This window comes from Malurus melanocephalus, unplaced genomic scaffold, assembly GCF_030028575.1.
Source record: "Malurus melanocephalus ecotype Western Australia unplaced genomic scaffold, MMel_1.1 scaffold_11, whole genome shotgun sequence".
NCBI classification, from domain to species: Eukaryota; Metazoa; Chordata; class Aves; order Passeriformes; family Maluridae; genus Malurus; species Malurus melanocephalus.
In genome coordinates this window covers 1516258-1535321 of record NW_026623243.1, presented here as the reverse complement: position 1 = coordinate 1535321, position 19064 = coordinate 1516258, and the positions used below count along the sequence as shown (strand labels likewise).

The window sequence follows — 19064 nt, the reverse complement described above, 5'->3', positions numbered from 1 at the left end:
CCTCGCCGCTGGCCAGCTCAGTTCCGTGTGCGCTCGCCCGGAGCCATGGCTCGCCTCTGCCCTGCTGCTCCAGCCCTGCTGCTGGCCGCCCTCGCCGCGCTGCTCCAAACCTCGCTGGCGGCGGATCATGTGCCGATGCTGCTCTGGTCAACTCAGAGGTAAGAAACCGAATAAAAGCCCTGCTTGTGCTGCTGCTCTGTGTGTGCACACAGAATACATTGCTACATCGATTATGGAAATCAGCTCTGGGCGATAAACTTATCCATTGAATAAATTTGCGCTTTGGCCGTCAAACAATCCAACAGATGTTTTTACACACTTTAATTTATAATCTTAGTGTTCTAAGCTGAACAGAAGGAAGTAAATAAACTCCATAAACTAAAGATCTGAAGTAGATGGGCTTTATTCACCCCAAGACATCTTTGATCTCCACTGTTATACATGTCGTGACCACACCATGAGGCAGTGACACAAAAAGGAGCTGACCAAAAAGTGTGGGGCAGTTTCTGAATCCTTGTATTTCCTAACTTCTGAACCCTGACTTTTCACTGTTCTTTTTAACACATGTTCTTAAATACACTGCTGTATGTTTATGCATCGGTTGTTAGAAACAACTGCAGAGTCATGACAGATCCAGGGACACATGAAATTCAGGAGTTTGCATATACTTATGAAATAAGACTTCAAAGCTGTCATGAAAGAACCGCGTACAGACCTCTTTGTTTCCATCCAGGAATTTTATTCATGCCCACTTTAAGGATTTTGTACTATTATTTCCAGAAGTATGGCAGGTTCAGGTGGATGCAGTAGCTTGAGGTGGATACTGGATATGTAAAGTTTTCAGAAAAGTGTGGGTCACTTATTTAACACCTTTGCCAAATGTTTACTCATCTTCTAGGCATTTCCAAAATCTCAAAGTATGCATATAAAAATCCACAAGTTTGGAAAAGGTTTGCTTTTTTAGCTTTGACTTTTTAGCTTTGACTTATTTTTATCCCCCTAAAAAAAATAGAGGATGTGTCAATGTCAAGTCATTTTATATTCAAAATACTTAGTGATTCGCCACTATATAAGACAGGCACTCATATGAGTATTAACTCCTGTATTTAARACCAAAGTAAATGTTGGGAAGCTGTTCTTAGGTTAAAAGGGATTCTAAGCATCTAAGAAAAGCTCATGGATTCCTTTGTCCTACTTCCTGGTTTGTGTAAAAAACACACACCTGTTGTCAGTATAAACAATCACTTAATCCCATATGGTCATGAAAACAAACTTTCCATCAAGATGCAATTAGCAGCTTGTKCTACTGCAGACTGTTCTGGTCTATACAAACCTAGACCAAGAAAATCAGGACAGTGGATGGGGTGAGTCAGTTTCATGTTTGCAGGAACAGAACCTTTTGTGGAAGAAGTGTTCCTCCTACCATGACTTTTGCATTTTGAAAGGAGAAGTTCTTGTGAGTCAAGATTAATTCTGGTGAAGGTTAATGAAGCAACTGAAATGAAGTTTTTTGTTATTTTATGAAATAAAATAACACTAACAGCAACTTTTGGTTTCTAACCCTTAACTTGGTGCTCTACATCTCAGTACTCCACAGTGATGCAAGGCTTGCAGTGTGTGATCTACAGGCCTATGAAATTTGGAAACTACTATTAAGAGTCTTAGGGAAGTTAACTACAGAATTGCAGCAATTACCAATCTATTTCTATTCCCTTCGTAGAAACATATTCCACCAGTTTAAAAGTTTAGCGATTCATTAATCAACAGAAGTTGCAATTTGCTGAACTACTACCTTTTTCCAGGTTATCTGTTAGGATATGAAACTGAATAGTTGAAAGATACTACATTTTGTCATAATTTAGAACTAGGCAGGGTTTGCCAAGCCATATCTCAGGACAGCAGTATTAGAGAATGTAACACTTTAAAGTCTTTTTTATACATTACTACTGTACTGTGATCATGCTATTAAAGATAATGTTAGATGTAGATAGAGATGAAACCTGCAGCTGASGAGCACATGCAGTGCACAAAGCAAAGTGAAGTGTGATCTCAGTTCTTACAGAGACATTAGTAAATCAAATACCTCTTTCCTCTAGGAAGAAAAATGGAGATCCCGACTTAGAGAAAAGTGTTTTTTTTAAAAACAACAATCTTTCTCCATTCAGCTAGGGAGTAACTCAGTATGCCACAGTATTCTGCTTTTCACAAAAGATTGTATCACTGGATATTCTTCAGATAACTTTGGCCTGAAAATGTGACCTYTATTTTAGATCAGCCTTTAAAATAATATTCCTAGGTTTTTTTTCTTTTTTGAAGCGGGTAAGATTGAGAGGCTTTTCATGCATATGATATGCAGAAGAAATTTGATTTAGCCATTTTGAACCAATATTCAAAATAATTTCTTTCCCTTCACAGATAAGGAGAAGGAGTTTGAGGGAATGAATTCATTAAAATTAGCTTTTGTGATTGCCCCCTCATATGTTTGTTTTAGGAATGATTTTTGCCTACAGTCATTGAAATACATTATTTTCTCTTTTTTATGCTATGCTTATATAGGGAAATAATCCTTTTCTGGCAAACCTAGATTATAAGTGACTTTGAAAAGGCGTTATTGCCCATTAGTACATTTGCACTGTTTCAAAACTACAAGGAATTTACTGAAATATCTGCTGAAAGAAGGTGAACATAAAAGGGAAAATTTTATTCAGCTCTAACTTTATTGGATGCCCATGGAGATGCTATGTGCCAGCATGAATGCCAGTTTACTTGTGTTGTGCCAGGGAAAAGATGATTTCTTAGATGGTAATCATAAGGTGACTGAAAGAGACAACTGACAAGAATAACTTGTAGGAAAGAGTTCTGGAGCCAGTTACAAAGCAAAAATGTAAGCTCACAAGTTAGAGTGATAGAATTCTTGTTATCTCACCCTTCTGGTGGGTCCAGATACAGGCAATCTTGAAATCTTTGCTTCCATCAAACATAATTTCTCAAATTCCAGAAAGAATAATGTTCAGGGAAGAGTCTGTATGCTTAGAGTTGTCATGTCAGAGCAGTGAGGTACAAGAAGCAGGATAACAAGCTAAGCTTGCTTTCCTCAGTTTCTTTAGCGCATTGTTTGACTATTGGAGGAAAGAGAGCAGCTGAGTTTTAAGTTTCCTCAAACTTAAAGCTTCCCTAAGTTTCCTTGAGCTTTCGTGCTCCTGCACACACATTAGAGYGCATCCATTAGCAGAGATGTTGGTCACTGTGAGCCCCGGTGGCTTTGCTGTGGGCAGTGTGACACTCTTGGCGTGTGGATGAGGTGACTGTGCCGGGCTGTGCCTCCTTGGAACAGCATCCTGTGTGAGCAATGGCTCACAGCGATCCATGTGTCAGCCGAGTGCCGGTGTGACACGGGGGATCTGTTACCGAGGGCAGGAGTTCACTGGGGTGTCCTGGCTGATTGCGCTCGCTGATGCACATCCTCACATCCTCGGTGTATCCGTGACCTGTGGCGCTCACAGAGCTCTGTGTCACCCTGCAGCTCACAGCAAGCACCAGTGAAACATCCTGAGAAAGCACCAGTGAAACATCCTGATGGGGCTGGAGCACAGGGCTTGCGAGCAGTGCCTGAGGGGCTGGGGGTGCTCAGCCTGGGCAAAAGGCTCAGGGGAGACCTCAYTKCTCTCTACAGCTGCTGGAAAGGAGATTGTAGCCCGGTGGGGGATGGTTTCTTCTCACAGCTAGCAAGGGATAGAATAAGAGGAAACAGTATCCAGTTGCACCAGGGGAAGTTGGAGTTGGATATTGGGAAAAAATTCTTCACCGCCAGCATGGTCAGGCATTGAACAGGGAAGTGGCTGAGTSACCGTCACGGGGAATATTCCCAAAACACGTGGATATGGCACTTGGGCACATGGTTTAGGGGTGGACGTGGCACTGCTGGACTGACGCTGGAGTTGATGACTTTAGAGGTGTTTTCCAGCTTGTTTCAATGATTCTGTTCCCTGTCTGAACCACACTGAGAGTGTTGTGCACCGAGCAGACAGCAATCCTCCGTGAAGGATGCAGCATTTGCTATGGCCATGCATAGTGCTCAGCAAACTGTTTAAAAGAAGCAAAATAAATGCACACTTAATATTGTGAATATAAGTATTAGGCAAATGCTACATTGTAATAAAATTATTAACTARCTGATGCAGATTTTTTTTTATGATGATGAAGTTACTAAAGTTGACTGAAAGTTAAAAAGTGTCACGGAAGGTGTTTTCAAGGTTAGACAGCTAGCAAGAGCTGCTTCAAGGATCAGGGAATTTCTTAGAAGCAAGTATGCTTTAAAAGAGGATCATTAAACTTCTGAGGTTTTGAGTTCACAAAAAAAGCCTTTACTATTGTGACGCTGCAAATAATTTAGTTTTCTTTGATGTGCTTTCTGTTAACTTTTTTTCTTAATTGCAAGTCCCCAAAGCTCTCAAAAGCTTCATTTTTTTTTCTAATATTAGGTATGAAATGGATTTATTTAGTTATTTWAAAAATAAGTATAGCAAGATACTCAGTGTCATTTTCTTTCACAGAAGCCATTTTTAATCATCTCTTAATTTAATCTAGCTGCTTTTCCTTTACAATCATTAGTGTTTTGGTGTGGCCATATAAGGCACAAAGTCAGCATGAAAGTCAGTTCCTGAAGAGTCATTCACAATCATTGGTACTTTTTGTGCTTTCAAATTTATTGATTTTAAAGATTATACTTAATTTCTTTTTAATTGTGAGGTTTGACTTCTCTGAAAAATTGAAGCTTGCCTATTGCAATYTCTAAGTTGTTTATGTTCATAAATATAAGTTAATGTGGATTCCCAAGCATAAATTAACAAAGCAAAGATGCTGAGTAAAACTAAGAAAATATCAGATAATTTCAACCAATAAAGAAACATTTCCTTCATCTCAGCAAGATTTAATTTTAAAGCTTGAAAAGTGACAGGAAAAAGATCTACTAGAATTTAATTTTCACGTCTGCAGCACATTGCCCTGAAGGAATCTTCCAAATACAGAGTTTGCTCTAACACTTTCCCAGACCCCAGAGTCTGAAGTGAGATAGGTATCATCAGTGCTTCAGGGCTGTACTGGTTTTGTCTCTGCCATGGGTGCAATTTGAGTTTTCTAGTTCACTTACAGCAATCTTCACTGGAATTATAGGGAAGACTTGGAGTGCAGTATAGATTTTCCTTATCCACAAAACAACATTGAACCCCACCTATGTGTTCATTAACYCTGTTCTGCCTCCATCTTAAGGGACTGCAAATGTTGTTCTCATTCAAAAAAAATTGCTGTGCAAGGGTCATTTGCAAATTGCTTTGAGTTAGAAAATGTGATCTGCATCTCAACTTCATCAAATTGCGATCATATAATAGCTGATGCTAGAGCACGCAGCAATTCCCCAGATTTGACTCTTTGTAATTAGAACCAGTTAGAGTGTCTGGAATACCTGTTTTCTCAGGCTTTAGCAGTTGATGTGTAAAGGTGGGAGATTATGCCTCAAGATCAGGGTTTTCTGCACACAATTTTTCTTAGTCAAAGCATTTAGGACAAAAATGTTCATAAAACTATAGCCCTGTGTTGCATACTGTTAAAATCCCAGTCAGGTGTTGAAAGAGTCATGCCACCTCTTGTTTTGCCCATAACCATTTTCTGTAACAACAAAACAAAATAGATGAGTTATTTCTCTGTCCAGGTTGGCAAAAGTGTTGTAATCTGGGTGTCCTCAGTCATTCCACTCAGAAGAGCTCCTGCTGCTGGAAAGGCAGMTTTTCTGAGCTGCTTCTGTAGAATGGTTCCTTCATTGTGAAAACTTTAGGAGAGAACTTGTTTAGAATAACATTGAAAAGACACTTCTACTTAACAAAAGTTTTATAAAAAGTACAAGTTTGTGACAACTTGTGTTCTAGTCTGAGTTCTACTCCTCTCGACCTCCATCTGCCAGCACTGCAAAGTGTTTTGGGAGTTGGGATGCCCTCTGGGAATTCTCTCTGAAGGGTTTTGGCATCTTCTTCATCGCACGTAGTAGGTAACTTATTTTTGAAGAATGCAGCTCTGCTGTCGTACATGAACAAGAAAATGGAGATATTACCCCTGTTCCTTCCTGCTGAAACAAAATGTGATATAGGCATAAATGGGCAAGTTCTTTTTCCCTTCAGTAGAATGAAAGTAAACTGAACTGCAAAGTTGATCTTAAAGGTGGTGATTTCATTACCTGCCACTGCCTATTGAAAGAAAGAAGAGGTGTCCTCACTAGCAGCAAATTTTACAGAAAAAGAAATTATTCCTTTGTAGATCACAGTGGAATCCAGACACTGCTCTGCACGAAGGACATGTGGTCTCAGCACAGGAGCTGAGGGAACTCTTGCAACCTCTTTTTACCCAGAATTCCAGAAACCTCGTCTTGTTCCTGCAAGATAGGGTATGTAAAAATTTTTTTTCTCACCAGTACTGAGCACAAGTCTGTACTTAAATGAGATGCCATGGCTCCTTCTCACCAGCCTACTCTCTTTGTTTTCCAGCTTAGCGTAGATGATTTCACATACCTCAGTGAATCCTATGGCAACAAGAATCCATTTCAAAATGTTCAGGCAAGTATTCATCTCTTATGTTTCTTCCTCTGCAGTATTTAAAACTAAAAAGAAAAAGAAAGATGCAAGAAAGGTGCAAACAGACAGTAATTGGGAAAATGGAACTGAGTTGCAGAAGTTTTCCTGTTTAAATTCTTGGGATTATTCCAGTTTAAGCAGATGTGTTAAAGGAAATCAACTGAGTTTGCAGATATGTCTTTTCTAGCTATTATATTTTTAAAAACTGCGTTTTCACAATTCATATTCCAACTAAATATGCTACATTTTTCTATTRTAAAAAGCAATATAAACTTCAAAACCAACACCCAAAAATTCTGTTTTAAAGCCATGAGAAGAACAGAAGTTATAGGAACCAATAATTGATTTTCAGAATTTAAAACCTATTTAGTTTTTACAGAAATTGAAGCTCAGTTGGGGAGTTAACTGGTTTATATTTTAATTAAGTTAATATATCACTAGATTCTATATTGCCTTAATGTTAATGGAAAAAATAATGCTAGTTGAATAATTTCATATAAACTCTAGGCACAGAATTTAAGATGGAATCCTCCTGAATCTGTCAACAGCTTCAAATTCTGTCCTCACTGAGAACGTGTATGGATTTTGTGCACAGCATCTATGGTTGTACTTACATGACAGTTTATTGAAATGTAATTAGACGAAATGTTCACTTGTGAAAGTCATAAAGACATGAAGACATTCCTGGAGGCAGTGCAGGATAAYAGAGCTGTTAGTAATGTAAATGGCACCAGAGCACACAAGGAAATGTAAAATCCCAAGCAGCACACAGCAAGCACTATATGTAATTAAATACATAAATATTCACGTATTACCTGTCTCTACATCTATACTGAGAACTTCACATCTTCCTTGTATCACTGGAACTGGGGATATTCATCTATTTGTCATATAACAGCATTTTAACACTGATGCTGGAACAGAACAACTAGTCAAAGTATTTACATGGGTTTTCTGAGGAATGAATGGGAGTCATAATCATCTATCCTGTGTGGATCAGTGATTGTGTCTGCAGGCAGAGGCACCAGCTCTTCTCTGCTGTGCCTTTTCTTCTCAGGGTTTAACATCTCTGCAAGGCTGTGTCTGGAGCAGATTTTTGTTGCTGCCTGACTGCAAAACTGGTTTGATTTCAGAAGCTGTTTGAAATGCACTGCAATGCATGACATTGCAAATTCCTAATAATGTGGTGTTCTTGTTTAAGTAGACCCTGGATGTTTAAGAGGAGGGATATTAAAGTATTAAAAACATTCTTCTTTTGCCTTGTAATCAGGGCTCCATCAGCACTGTAGACAGAGATTAAAGGCTTTAAAGTTTAAAGATGAGACCAGAGACTGACGGGTTTTGGAATTAGATGGTGCACAGGGGGATTGGGGACCTACTGAGTGCTGTGAGGAAGTCCTCAGCTAAACAAAAGGTCATGTTTCAGTAAATCTTTGGTGTGCATCTGGCAGATCAAAGATTTATAACCAAGTTTTTAACAATCTGAATAAATGTCAGCAACTGTTTGCTTTCTGACCTTGCCTCTGTTCCCTCTGGAGATGAGAAATTTTTCCTTATTACGGCTTCCTTAAAACTGGAAAGTTTCTTTTTAAAAATTGYTCACCTTAACTCCAGCACTTCCTACCTTTGTTTCATTGGACTTGGCAATCTTAATGCTTTTCTAGTGTAGTTTGATGGAGGTGAGGTGCTGTAACATGAGTGAAAGAAAATGAGATCTATAAATTACGTATTTTTTTTTTACCTAGATGCCCACAGAGAGAGTTTTGTCGATATCTATTGAATAGAGTTTACTTTTTAAGGGCAGAAAAGGATCTTTATAATCATCCATCTTGGATGTGACAGTCTACAAAAATTTGCCTAGTTGCTATCATATTAGTTGAACTTGAGATGCTTTGGGTAAGAAATTGATTCTTAATCATGCTATGAAAGATTGCAATAATATTCATACAACACAGAACAAAGTGAAGGTCAGGTCTGAATTTTCTCACTGGGGAAATTAGAATCTTTGATGTTGCATAATCACGAGTTTTTTATCCTCACAGTCTGTATTATACAAGTGATTAAAGATGCTTTAATAAATGTTCCATTGTTCTCAAGCATCCTCCTCATGAACTTCAGAAATTCAAACTTATTCATAAACCTAAACTGGAGATTKCATTTGGAATATATGTGTGCTTGTAGCAGCATGTGTACTACAAGAAGAAAGTGTTATTTGAAAAAGAGTTATAGGCTTGTAAAGCCCAGAAAGATTTGCAGATATTAGATTTGTTCTACTGCATTAGCAGCTGTTTGGAACTTTTGGTATCAATGGGTTTGCATGCAATAAAAGAATTCTATTTCCAGTTAATGCAGAAGGAAACTTATAGGCAGATCACTTATCTTGAACTTTCAAACAGCTTCTAAATTAAATAATAAAATACAAAGATTAGCATTTGGGGAACTTCTTTGTCAAGCAGTCACCTATCCTACAAACTATTTTTCTTTAATATTAGCTTTGGCTTTCCCCAGACRATGCTCAGCTCCTTACAACTGCAGTATATGTTAACACACTCCAATTAGTGGCCAGCTGTGCAGCTACATAATTAGGACTGTAAGTCATTGCCATTTGTAGTCTGATAACTCCATCCCATCCTCACTCAATGGTCATAGACTGAGCAGTACCATTTAGTCATGTGTGATACAGAGATTCTAATAAAGTTTTGATTGTCTTTATTTCTTTTATTTTGATTATATTATTTTTTGACAAGAGAATGTGCACAGAACTGCATAATAATCAAGATCAAAGTTCACCATAGATATTYAGTGACATGATTATGTTTTCTTCTCTAGCCTTTTCTAAAATATTACTAATATTTGATTTTTTTCATCACTATCACCCTCTGAAATACCATTTGCTAAGAGCTGTTGTAAGACTCAAGATTTCATTCCTGAAGGGTAACACTCAGTATTGAATCTATTACCTATTGTTGTGTATGTAAAATTAGGTTTGTTTTCCTTTCACCTTGTATTGTGCTACAATCCATTTACATTGAATCTTATGAGTTACTCAGTTGCCCAAGAGGTTGCACCAGAAGCTGCTTCTGGGGTTCATCAGTCAGCCCTTGCCTTTACTAACTTGGGTAATTTGGCATAATGAGCAAGTTTCATTAGCTCAATATTTATCTTTTTATCAGATAGTTTAGGAGCATATGGAACAGAACAGATCCTTTTTATACCCCTTTTCTTGCTACATCTTTACCTATTCTTTACTACCTTGATGTGAAGGCTGCCTCTCTCTCACCAAAGCAGTTTAGTTTCCTTAGCAGTCCTTGCTTCAAGACTCTGCTGAATGCCTTTTGTGTGTCCATGTAAGGCTGCACCAGCTGGAGTTTCCTGGAGTGCATGCCTGTTGGCTCCTTCCGAGACTTTCAGCAGAATTGTGAGGCAGAACTTTTTTGCAAGGCACATCAGGCTTTCCCTGGTACAGTCCTTCCTCGTTATAGTCTGTATTCTGTTCTTTGGAATGCTTCCTCCTGTTGCTGGACTTCAGGTTTTCCTCTCTGCAGTTCCTTGGATCTGTCTGTAACCCTCAGAAAAAAAATAAATCAGGAGTCATGTTTCTCACTATAGAGTACAATATAGAAGTTTGTTCAACCATACTTCCTGTAGCTGCAACACACTTTATCAGGTAAAAGTACATCAGATCGGTTTTCATTAAAATTATAACTTACAGCTCTATGCATGCATTTGAAGGACACCACTACAGTGTAAAATTCTGTGGGATAGATAATAATTGGAAAGTTAAAATTAAACTTTCCCCTTCTCCTTCCTTCTCCCTTTCCTCTCTCTCCCTGTCCCTTTCCTGTTCCTAGTTACTCTGTGCTTTCCTTTGGCAGAACCAAAATCAGGTGTTTCTCAATATCCTCTTCATCCTCCACCCCCTTTTGGAGTTTTCATGTTCTGAACAAGCATGGTAGCTGAAATCCTAAAATGTGTAAAGTAACATATTGGTATTATAAAGAGAAGTGCACGATTGCCAAGTGTCAAGAGGGACCAACAAGAGGCATGGGATGGGATTGCCTGCCTGAGGCCCATGGATTGATATCCAGCTGTGCCCACTCTTCAGATGAAAAACAGTTTATGCATATATATATATATAAATACCAGTGGCTGGGAGCTGAGACAGATGGCAGTGCAGCACTGGTTAGGAGCACAGCTCAGATATTACTCAGTAATGATACATTTTATATCTTACTCTACATAAAGTGAGTAATCTGCTTAATATATATCCTTGTAAGAAGTGGCTGTTGCCCATTCTGATTGCTGCTGTGGGACAAGGGATTAAAATATTGAAAATAAAACAAAGTAATTGAATTGCGTAGACTTTCAGGTCTAAATTCAAATCTGTAAACAAATCAAAATGAAATGTTTAATCTCTTCCTTCCAGGAGGTGCTAAAAAYGCTACTTAAAGACCTGTGCACAAGATCAGTGCTTTCTGCTATATTTTAATTTCTGCAGTTATTTTTCTATCAGTCTGGAAAATCAGACAGTGCTTTAAGCTTGCTGCAAGAAAGTTCAAGAGCAGCCTGTAGCCACCATCAGGCTGGTGAGAATTCACATGCTGTTTGCTGTAGTTCCTCACCTTGAATATTAAATTAAGGATACCTTTAAAAAAAGGTTGTGTTTAATTATTAAGCAATTATATATTAAGCTAATAAATAAACTGTTCATAAATTTATTACAGGAAATCCTTCAGTCTTTTCCTTCATCTTTAGTCTTGCCAGCTGTTGACAGCAAGGCTACCAGGTATCTCCTGAGCATTCTACAGGAATCAGGAGATTGGAAGTTGACAAATGTAACTAATCTCAATGTCTCTCAGCTGGAACTGAGTGCATCTAACCCAAACTTACTGGTGGTTCAGCTACAACCACTTGCCAGGTAGGATCTTATCACAAACATGACCCACATGTGTGCATGATTTTTAGAGCTTTTGAAAATGTCAGTTGCATTCAGGAAATTCAGAAAAAAAAGTGGAAGCTTGTAAGGCTATCAAAATTGTTTCTCTTGCAAGGATCAATTCAGTGTTTTTCAAAGTCCCCTGATGAGCTTACCAGGTGTAATAGATGAATTATGTTGAGAAAGGCAGTCAGGCATTTCTGTTTTGTCTGCCTCATTATATGACAACAAAGGGGCAGCTAATAAAACTAAATGGCAACACACTTTTTAGCAGAAAGGCTCAATTATTTTACTCAACACATGATTAACCTGCAGAATTAATTGCTAGAAGGCATTCCAGGGGTCAAAAATACTGGCAGGATAAATAAGCAAGCAAATAAACACACAGACAAACCTGAAGCTAATAAAGAGCCTGATTTTCATCACTCTGGGAGGAAGAGGAGGGCTATAATTCTTCATATTTCCAGCCCTGTTGGGAATGTGATCTAACAGAGATGGGAAGAGACTGTTTCTTGAGGTGAATGTGTATTTAGAAAATATAAGGCAGAGTTCTCAGTTTCTTCTGTTTACTCTTCTTTCCAGCTTGTTGCTTGGGCATTTGTATGTGTTGGTGTAAATATCAAAAAGTGTCCTAAAGAAATGCAATTTTAGCTGTCACATCACATACAAAAAGAGGCTTTATAACTGTTTTAAGGATCTCCTGTASAAACGTTAAACAAGGGGCCAACACCAAATAAATGACAAGCTTCCCAGAGACTGATCAAAATAATATCAGCAGTACGACTTCTCTGCTGCCTATGAAGTTTGAGGGGTTTAAGAATCAGCTGAAGATGGATCTTTGTATTTTTAATGGCATTGCAGAAAAAAAAAGGTCATTAAGAGGAGATGAAAGAATAACAAAGGGACTGGCAGCAAGCCTTTTATCAGTCAGGATCTTCATACATTTCTGATTCACTTGATTCTGATTCTTCTTGCCTAGAAAAGATYTTTAATTATTTTTCTCCCTCATTTTCTGTAGTGGTTTAAAAGAGATTTCCACYCTGGAAGCAATGGCTGAAAATGGTAAGTAATATTACATAGATACAACTAACATTTGATCATTTAACMTAGTTTTTTCACTTGACCAGATTGTATTCACTAATTCCCAGGCTTTACTGTAATATTACTATTTACATGTTTTTATCCCCCTCCCCTTCTACACTATTTCTAAGCTGTTGGGTGTCTTAATGTTGGGATACTAAGTGTCTGATTCAAAATCCACACGGATCCAGCTCTGTGACCTGAAATGTAATGATAATTTCCATCTGCTTCAGCCATGCCTGTGCTCATTCTGAGTACACACCCTGCATCTCTGTGCAGCTYGAGCTGCCTCCTTGGATCTCACCTTGCACACTGACAGCTGAAGGTTACACACTCATCTGGCACTTCCAGGGCCTGGGTTTCATTAAAGGGTATCTGCATGAACAGCAAATGTTTTTCTAATCTTTATAAAACAATACTGTTGGCCGCCTTTGCCTATGCCATCAGTCTTTTGTTGGTTTTGCAGTTATTCAACACTACTTGTTAAAGTTGAATCTCTCCATGTAACAGTATAAACAATTCCTCTTGCCTGGCATTTGGTTGAAATTCAGATGCCATACACAAAAATGGCACTGAGAGGCATCTCATTTTTTTACAGGACTTTAACTTACTACACTAAATTAGAGATTTAGTTATAAAGTCTGCAAATCACTGAAGATTATAGTTACATGTAGCTCCTTTCTGAAGGGAATTGCAAATAATATGTTACTTCAGAAAGCTATTGATTGCTTTAATGAACAAAAACCCAGAGTCAATCTCTGCATTTTTATATGTATTATTTTCTTCTTATGCAAATTTTTGCTTTGGCTGAGGAGAATTTCCAAAATCTATGAATCCAGAATACAAAACCTACATTTTATAATGCCTTGTATCTCCATGACTAATATAATTACGGTGGTAGTTTTTAAACAATTGTTTTCCTAAGTACGTTTCTTATGGTAGATTCTCTCAGCAATAATTTTTAGAAGGAAAATTTGCATRGCTAGAATTCTTGTCTGATATGAGGAAATCAGTTCAGTTGAAACCCTGCAGAAAAGACCGTGCTTGCATTCTTACAAAAGCCAAACATTTTTCTCAGCCAGGACGCCATAATTACAGTAAAAAGAAGTGAATAAAGAGGATAATAATGTAAACTCTATTTCCAGCACATGCAAATAAAGCACAATTTCTTCATTTATAACCTGGAAATCTGAGTAGTTTGTATGTCCAGGTTATAAAATATCCATCCACCAGACTGGTACATRAATGAGAAGTGGGAAGGCACAGAAACAGTAAATGTGAGTCCACTTGCTTGTTTCTGTAGCAGTCCCAATAACACTACTGGTAATGGTTTGTGTTTCACAACTATTATGCGCCATAAAAGCAGATGCTCATGTTTCTGCATGAGGCTTGAAAACATTTATCAGTTGTAAGTATTTATTGCCACTGCCTGTGGTGTCAGAACAAGAGSAGAATCATCTGTAGAGGTATATTTGGACCTCTTTGAAAGAGCCTCCCTTACTTGATTTCTTCCTTTTTCAGAAATATTCCACATATTTCTCYTTTGGCCTCAAATGTAATCAAGAGGAAAATTTTCTGTCTCCTTTTGGGAGTGCAGAAGCAGRCTTTAAATGCACTGAAGGCAAAAGAAATATTGCTTCCAGTATTACACATCTAATTTCCCACACTAAAAAACAWGTCTTTAGTGTTCTTTCTCAGTGTATTTTGTGTATTTTGTAATTCACAAATTCAGAATAATCCTGCTTAAATTTTATTATTTTTTATTAACTGGCCACTTGAGTAACAGTATATGCATTGTGCTCTCATCTCTCAGGTGATTTCTTCTGCTCTTGCTTTTAATTGCCCAAAGTTCAAACCTTTGGGTATATTTTCCATGGTTWTACTTTTCAGTTTCAAAATCCCCCCTTTTTCTGAACAGTTGTAAATGTATGCATTTAATATTATCTCACTGAAATTGTGTATTTTTTKATGCACTGAATGTGTCATATCCCATTTGTACCTATTGACCTACAGATGGAACGAGCACTTAAATTACTTGAATATACTAAATAAACATCTAGCTCATTGCTTCTTCAACTACTGTAGGATTTTGGCTTTCTCAGCTTGCAGAGTTTGTTGAATTATACATGTTCCTATTTACAGACAAAATAATTGGGAGAGTGACCATGGATCTGCAGGAGCGAGGGATTCATTTTTCAGTAATTTATACTGCAGTGAGACCTTCAAGGGTGAGTAATCTTCAATGCCTAGAACTGTCAGATTTTTATCATCCAACAACTTAATGTTTACAGAAGAACTCTCTAGAGGATTTTCAAGATTATACAGGCAAGTAATCTATATTATATGAGGTTTTGACTAGAAATGATTGCCTGAATTTTCATATATGATAGCTATATCACATAAATATTGAAGTTTTACTGTTCTAGGAGACCATAAATCTGCCTTTGTCTGTAGAACTTATAATTATTTTTCAGAATGATGAAAGAATTTTTTTTCAGTTAACTCTAGTGGTTTTGTGGTGAATTCTACGTGGAATGTTATCAAGCTTCCTAGTGTGGCTAGTTAGTATAGACAGAGTGTTATTAATTAACTGAAGGCTGTGAGAAATCAAAGGCATATGGGCATTCTTAGCTGAAAATTGCATTTAGAACAACTGGAATGAAAAATATTTTTAATTAATGAAAGAACTGCAATTAAGAGAAGAATTTTTTTTTATCAGTTTTAGAAGTTCTTTTAATTTTAAATCTATGCATATTTCAACAGGCTTTCTTAAGTAAAGTAACTTAAGTTGAGTAGCTGAAACACCTCTAAATAATTAAAGCAATGTATTTTAMGTTGTTCTACACTTTTAAAGTATAAGCAATTTAAACTTTTCTTAATTCTATAAATTCAATGCTAYATAAAGCCATTGTTTGTCCCCTCATGATAACTTTAAGTACTTTCAGTGCATTCAAGGTTATCAGTTTCTGTACAGAGCTAGAAAGGGCAAAGCAAAGTGTACTTTTGAGGGATCATCATTCTCTATATTTGCATATAACCTCTTGTTGGTATGGATTGAATATCTTTGGCTGTGCTTGAACTGTGGAAGGTATGAACTGTTTTATAACCATAAGTGAAAGTACTAACTCCCTTTGCTTAAACGATAAAGACTACAGTGCATGATCTAGAAGTTGCAGGATCACTCCCCAGTGATAGCCAAGATCAATATGTATAAGAAGTAAAAGGCTTTAATCACGTTGAGAATGATTTTCAAATGYGCTATATAAACTCTATAGTAATCATTCACTATGGAAGATTTGCATTTACTAGTGACCTTTTTCTCACTGATGAAAGAAATTAKCTTTAGGTATTACGCTTAAAAAACCAAAAAGGACATCYTCTGGTGTTTTTGAGATGCTTCTCTTTCAAAAGCTCCACCTCCTTGCTGTTGAGCAGTCTATGGCTTCATAGTATTGCCATGTTATATTCATTTGTTCTTCCAGTGCCTCAAGCAGAGAAAAAAAAAARTGAGAAAATGTGARAAATGCATATATTGGAAAAAGTTCCAGCCTGGTATTGGCTTCACAGAAAGTGAATTATTGAGCAGAAGTCACCTATGAATGACCATCTTTTCAGATTTGGTGAGGAAAAAAGTTCAGTCAGTGCAGACACAAATGCCTTTGGGCTATCATAATTGTAAATTCAGTACCCCAAAGCCTRTTGGAGATTTGTTCAAGCTGGTTCTTGTTCTGTTCCAGTTTTGGCATGGCTGGAGGGCTAGAGCATCTCTTCTATGAGGAAAGGCTGAGGGAACTGGCATTGTTCAGCCTGGGCAAGAGAAAGCTTCATGGTGAACTAATTGCTGGCCTTCCAGTACCTGAAGGGAGCCTACAGGAGAGCTGGAGAAGGGCTTTTTACAAGAACGTGTAGTTGTGGGACAAAGTGGAATGGTTTAAAACTGAAAGGTTTAGATTCAATATTAGAAAGAAATTCTTTACTGTGGTGAGGGATTGGAGCAGGTCCGTGCCTCATCCCTGGAAGAGTTCAAGGCAAGGCTGGGTGGTCTGGTGGAAGGGGTYCCTGCCCACAGATCATAGATGATCTTTAATGCCCCTTTCAATCTAAGACATTCTATGATTCTATGATTTGAAGATGGAAGACAGAATTAAGACTCTGAAAGGGACACCCCTTGGTGTCCTACTTGAAATGGTTTCACTAACCAGTTGATGATTCCTCCCACCATCTCAAAAAGGAGCAGGCTTCCCCCAGTGAGGCAACTACTGGGCCTTGTGACACTTGTTCTGAAATAYATTGCCTGGTAGGTTTGGCTGAGTTGGGATGACACTGAGAGAGTGATTTGTATCACCTGATTCTGGTCAAGTAAAGTTTATATTCCACATCTGAAGTCATCAACTTGGGTTCACTTCACAATSAACAACTTCTTGGGGTATTATCCTTCTGCCTGTTTTATAGGGACCGCTGCAGGATGAGATGAAACACACTCTTAAAGGCAGTCATCATGCTTAGGTTAGATCTTGACATATACATATAGTCAGACAACTCTCACTTAACATTTCTCAAATTTTTTTGCCATTAAAAATGAGAAACTTATCCCAAGATATGAGGAGTGTCCTGCCAAGACTTTTCTTCCCTTTAAAATCCTTTGACAGCTTATTTTTCTTCATGAGAACCAAACCCCTCTGCAGTCCTTATGCTACTCTTTCATCAGGAATTCTCATGAATATATGAATTTCTGTGTTCTTGAGGAGTTTGATCAAGGTCACCCATCTACTTGTGCTTCCTTCTGGTTAGTTTTTTGCCTTATGGTTGTAACGCATAATTTTACCTTGCTGTTGCAATTGGAGMGGTTAAAAAAGCTGTAGTGATTTAAAGACTGATACACTTCAAATCATAAATCTCACCAAGTTCCCCATCCTTCCCAYCCTCATAGGTGTCCCTGTAACATTTTTACTAGTTTTCTTCTGAAACTGCAAGACAGTTTTATAGTTGTTATCTTTTCCCTGTTAGATTGAATGCTGAGGGACCACACATTGCTAAAAGGAGATTTATGGCTGCATCCCAGCTGATATTCATTTTGTTGACTCCACTTTGTACAGATGCATTGTGAAATGCTGTTTAAATGCTGTTTAAACTTTCTCTATTGCCTCCACATTTTCAGAGCTTCAGTTGCCATCAGCTTTGAACTCCTTCATTCTCCAAGCTGTCTGCTCTATTGATGTTTCTGTGTGTTGAGTCTTTGAYAGTGCTCAGAGCCAAGCAGTATGAGTTATAGGAACTTTACTGAGCCAGAAGTAAAACTGAGATCTGTTGCACAAGTGGTTACTTTTGACACTTAAAAAGTGTCTCTTGGAGGTATCCTCGGGTGCTGTTGATGTGCGCCCCAGCTGGAAAGTGTATGAAAAGTTTTTATCWGCTTTGACAAGTGCTTGAGGTTACATTTTCATTGTTTCTGCCTTCTATCTAATGCATTTTTTGAAATGCATCTTATTTTGCTGTGTTGCATCTCCCACTTACACCCAGCTCCCCTCTGTATTGTTGACTATTCAGTTTACCACTCTGAGGATGCTAAATGCTGCAACAGCCATCCCACTGACTTCACAGCTTCTGGCTAAYGGAATGCTTTTGACCATTTAATATACTCAAACATCACATAACGTGAATGAAACATTAGAAAAATGCTTATAATGCCATTTACAGGAGTTGGGGTGTAGATTTAATATCCTCTCACATCCTTGAATACAGGAATTGCTTTATTCATTTAGTCTTGTATTTTTACGTTGGAAGGCGCAATTGTAGTTTGACACAGTATAATAAAGCATCGGTATTCCCAGCCTAAAATAAGAAACARAAGGAATTCCTCATCCTTTGGTTCTCTTCTGTCTCCACATAATGAATGCCATTGTAATAAAACATAAACTTGTAGATAAAGAATAAAATATAAACTTGTAGGTAAAGGATATACACTTGATTGTTTCCTTACTCAGATTTGAGTATTATTTTTCTAACACAGGTAGAGTATTTTTAAATAATTACAAAAGAACTGCTTAAGGCCGGTTGAAGACAGATGGTTGTCACCATGGCTAAATGTTTGTTCATCTAAACTAGTTTCAAAATTGAATGATAAAGATGTGAGAGATGCTTGTTAGCAATTCTATATGATTTGTTCCATGTGTTAGTGGGGAATTCAGAGAAATAACTGAAAAATAGTGTTTTACCGTAACTCTGGACTTTGCTGCAGCATGATTGAAGATTAGTTTGCTTTAAGCATTTTTACTTTAGCTTACATTTTATATTATATTTACATACATATATATGTTTATAAACTTCTAAATGAAGGGCAGCGTGGAACTAAGCTATTATTTTTATCTGATCTGAACAGTTTTGTTATTTTCAGGTGCTAAGTTTTTAAGGCATAGATGAAACCTGTG

At 37.6% G+C, this 19064-nt stretch overlaps 1 protein-coding gene across 1 annotated transcript in view; it reads left to right on the top strand.

Annotated features, from left to right (window-relative positions):
• The first annotated feature begins 6 nt into the window (after positions 1-6).
• ATP6AP1 (ATPase H+ transporting accessory protein 1) overlaps positions 7-19064 on the top strand; it is a 42723-nt gene continuing 23665 nt past the window's right edge. The window contains exons 1-6 of the mRNA XM_057378561.1: positions 7-158; positions 6307-6433; positions 6534-6602; positions 11345-11538; positions 12575-12618; positions 14779-14864. Of these exons, the coding sequence (XP_057234544.1) occupies positions 46-158; positions 6307-6433; positions 6534-6602; positions 11345-11538; positions 12575-12618; positions 14779-14864 (633 nt within the window). The 5' untranslated portion in view covers positions 7-45. The remainder of the gene's footprint in view (positions 159-6306; positions 6434-6533; positions 6603-11344; positions 11539-12574; positions 12619-14778; positions 14865-19064) is intronic.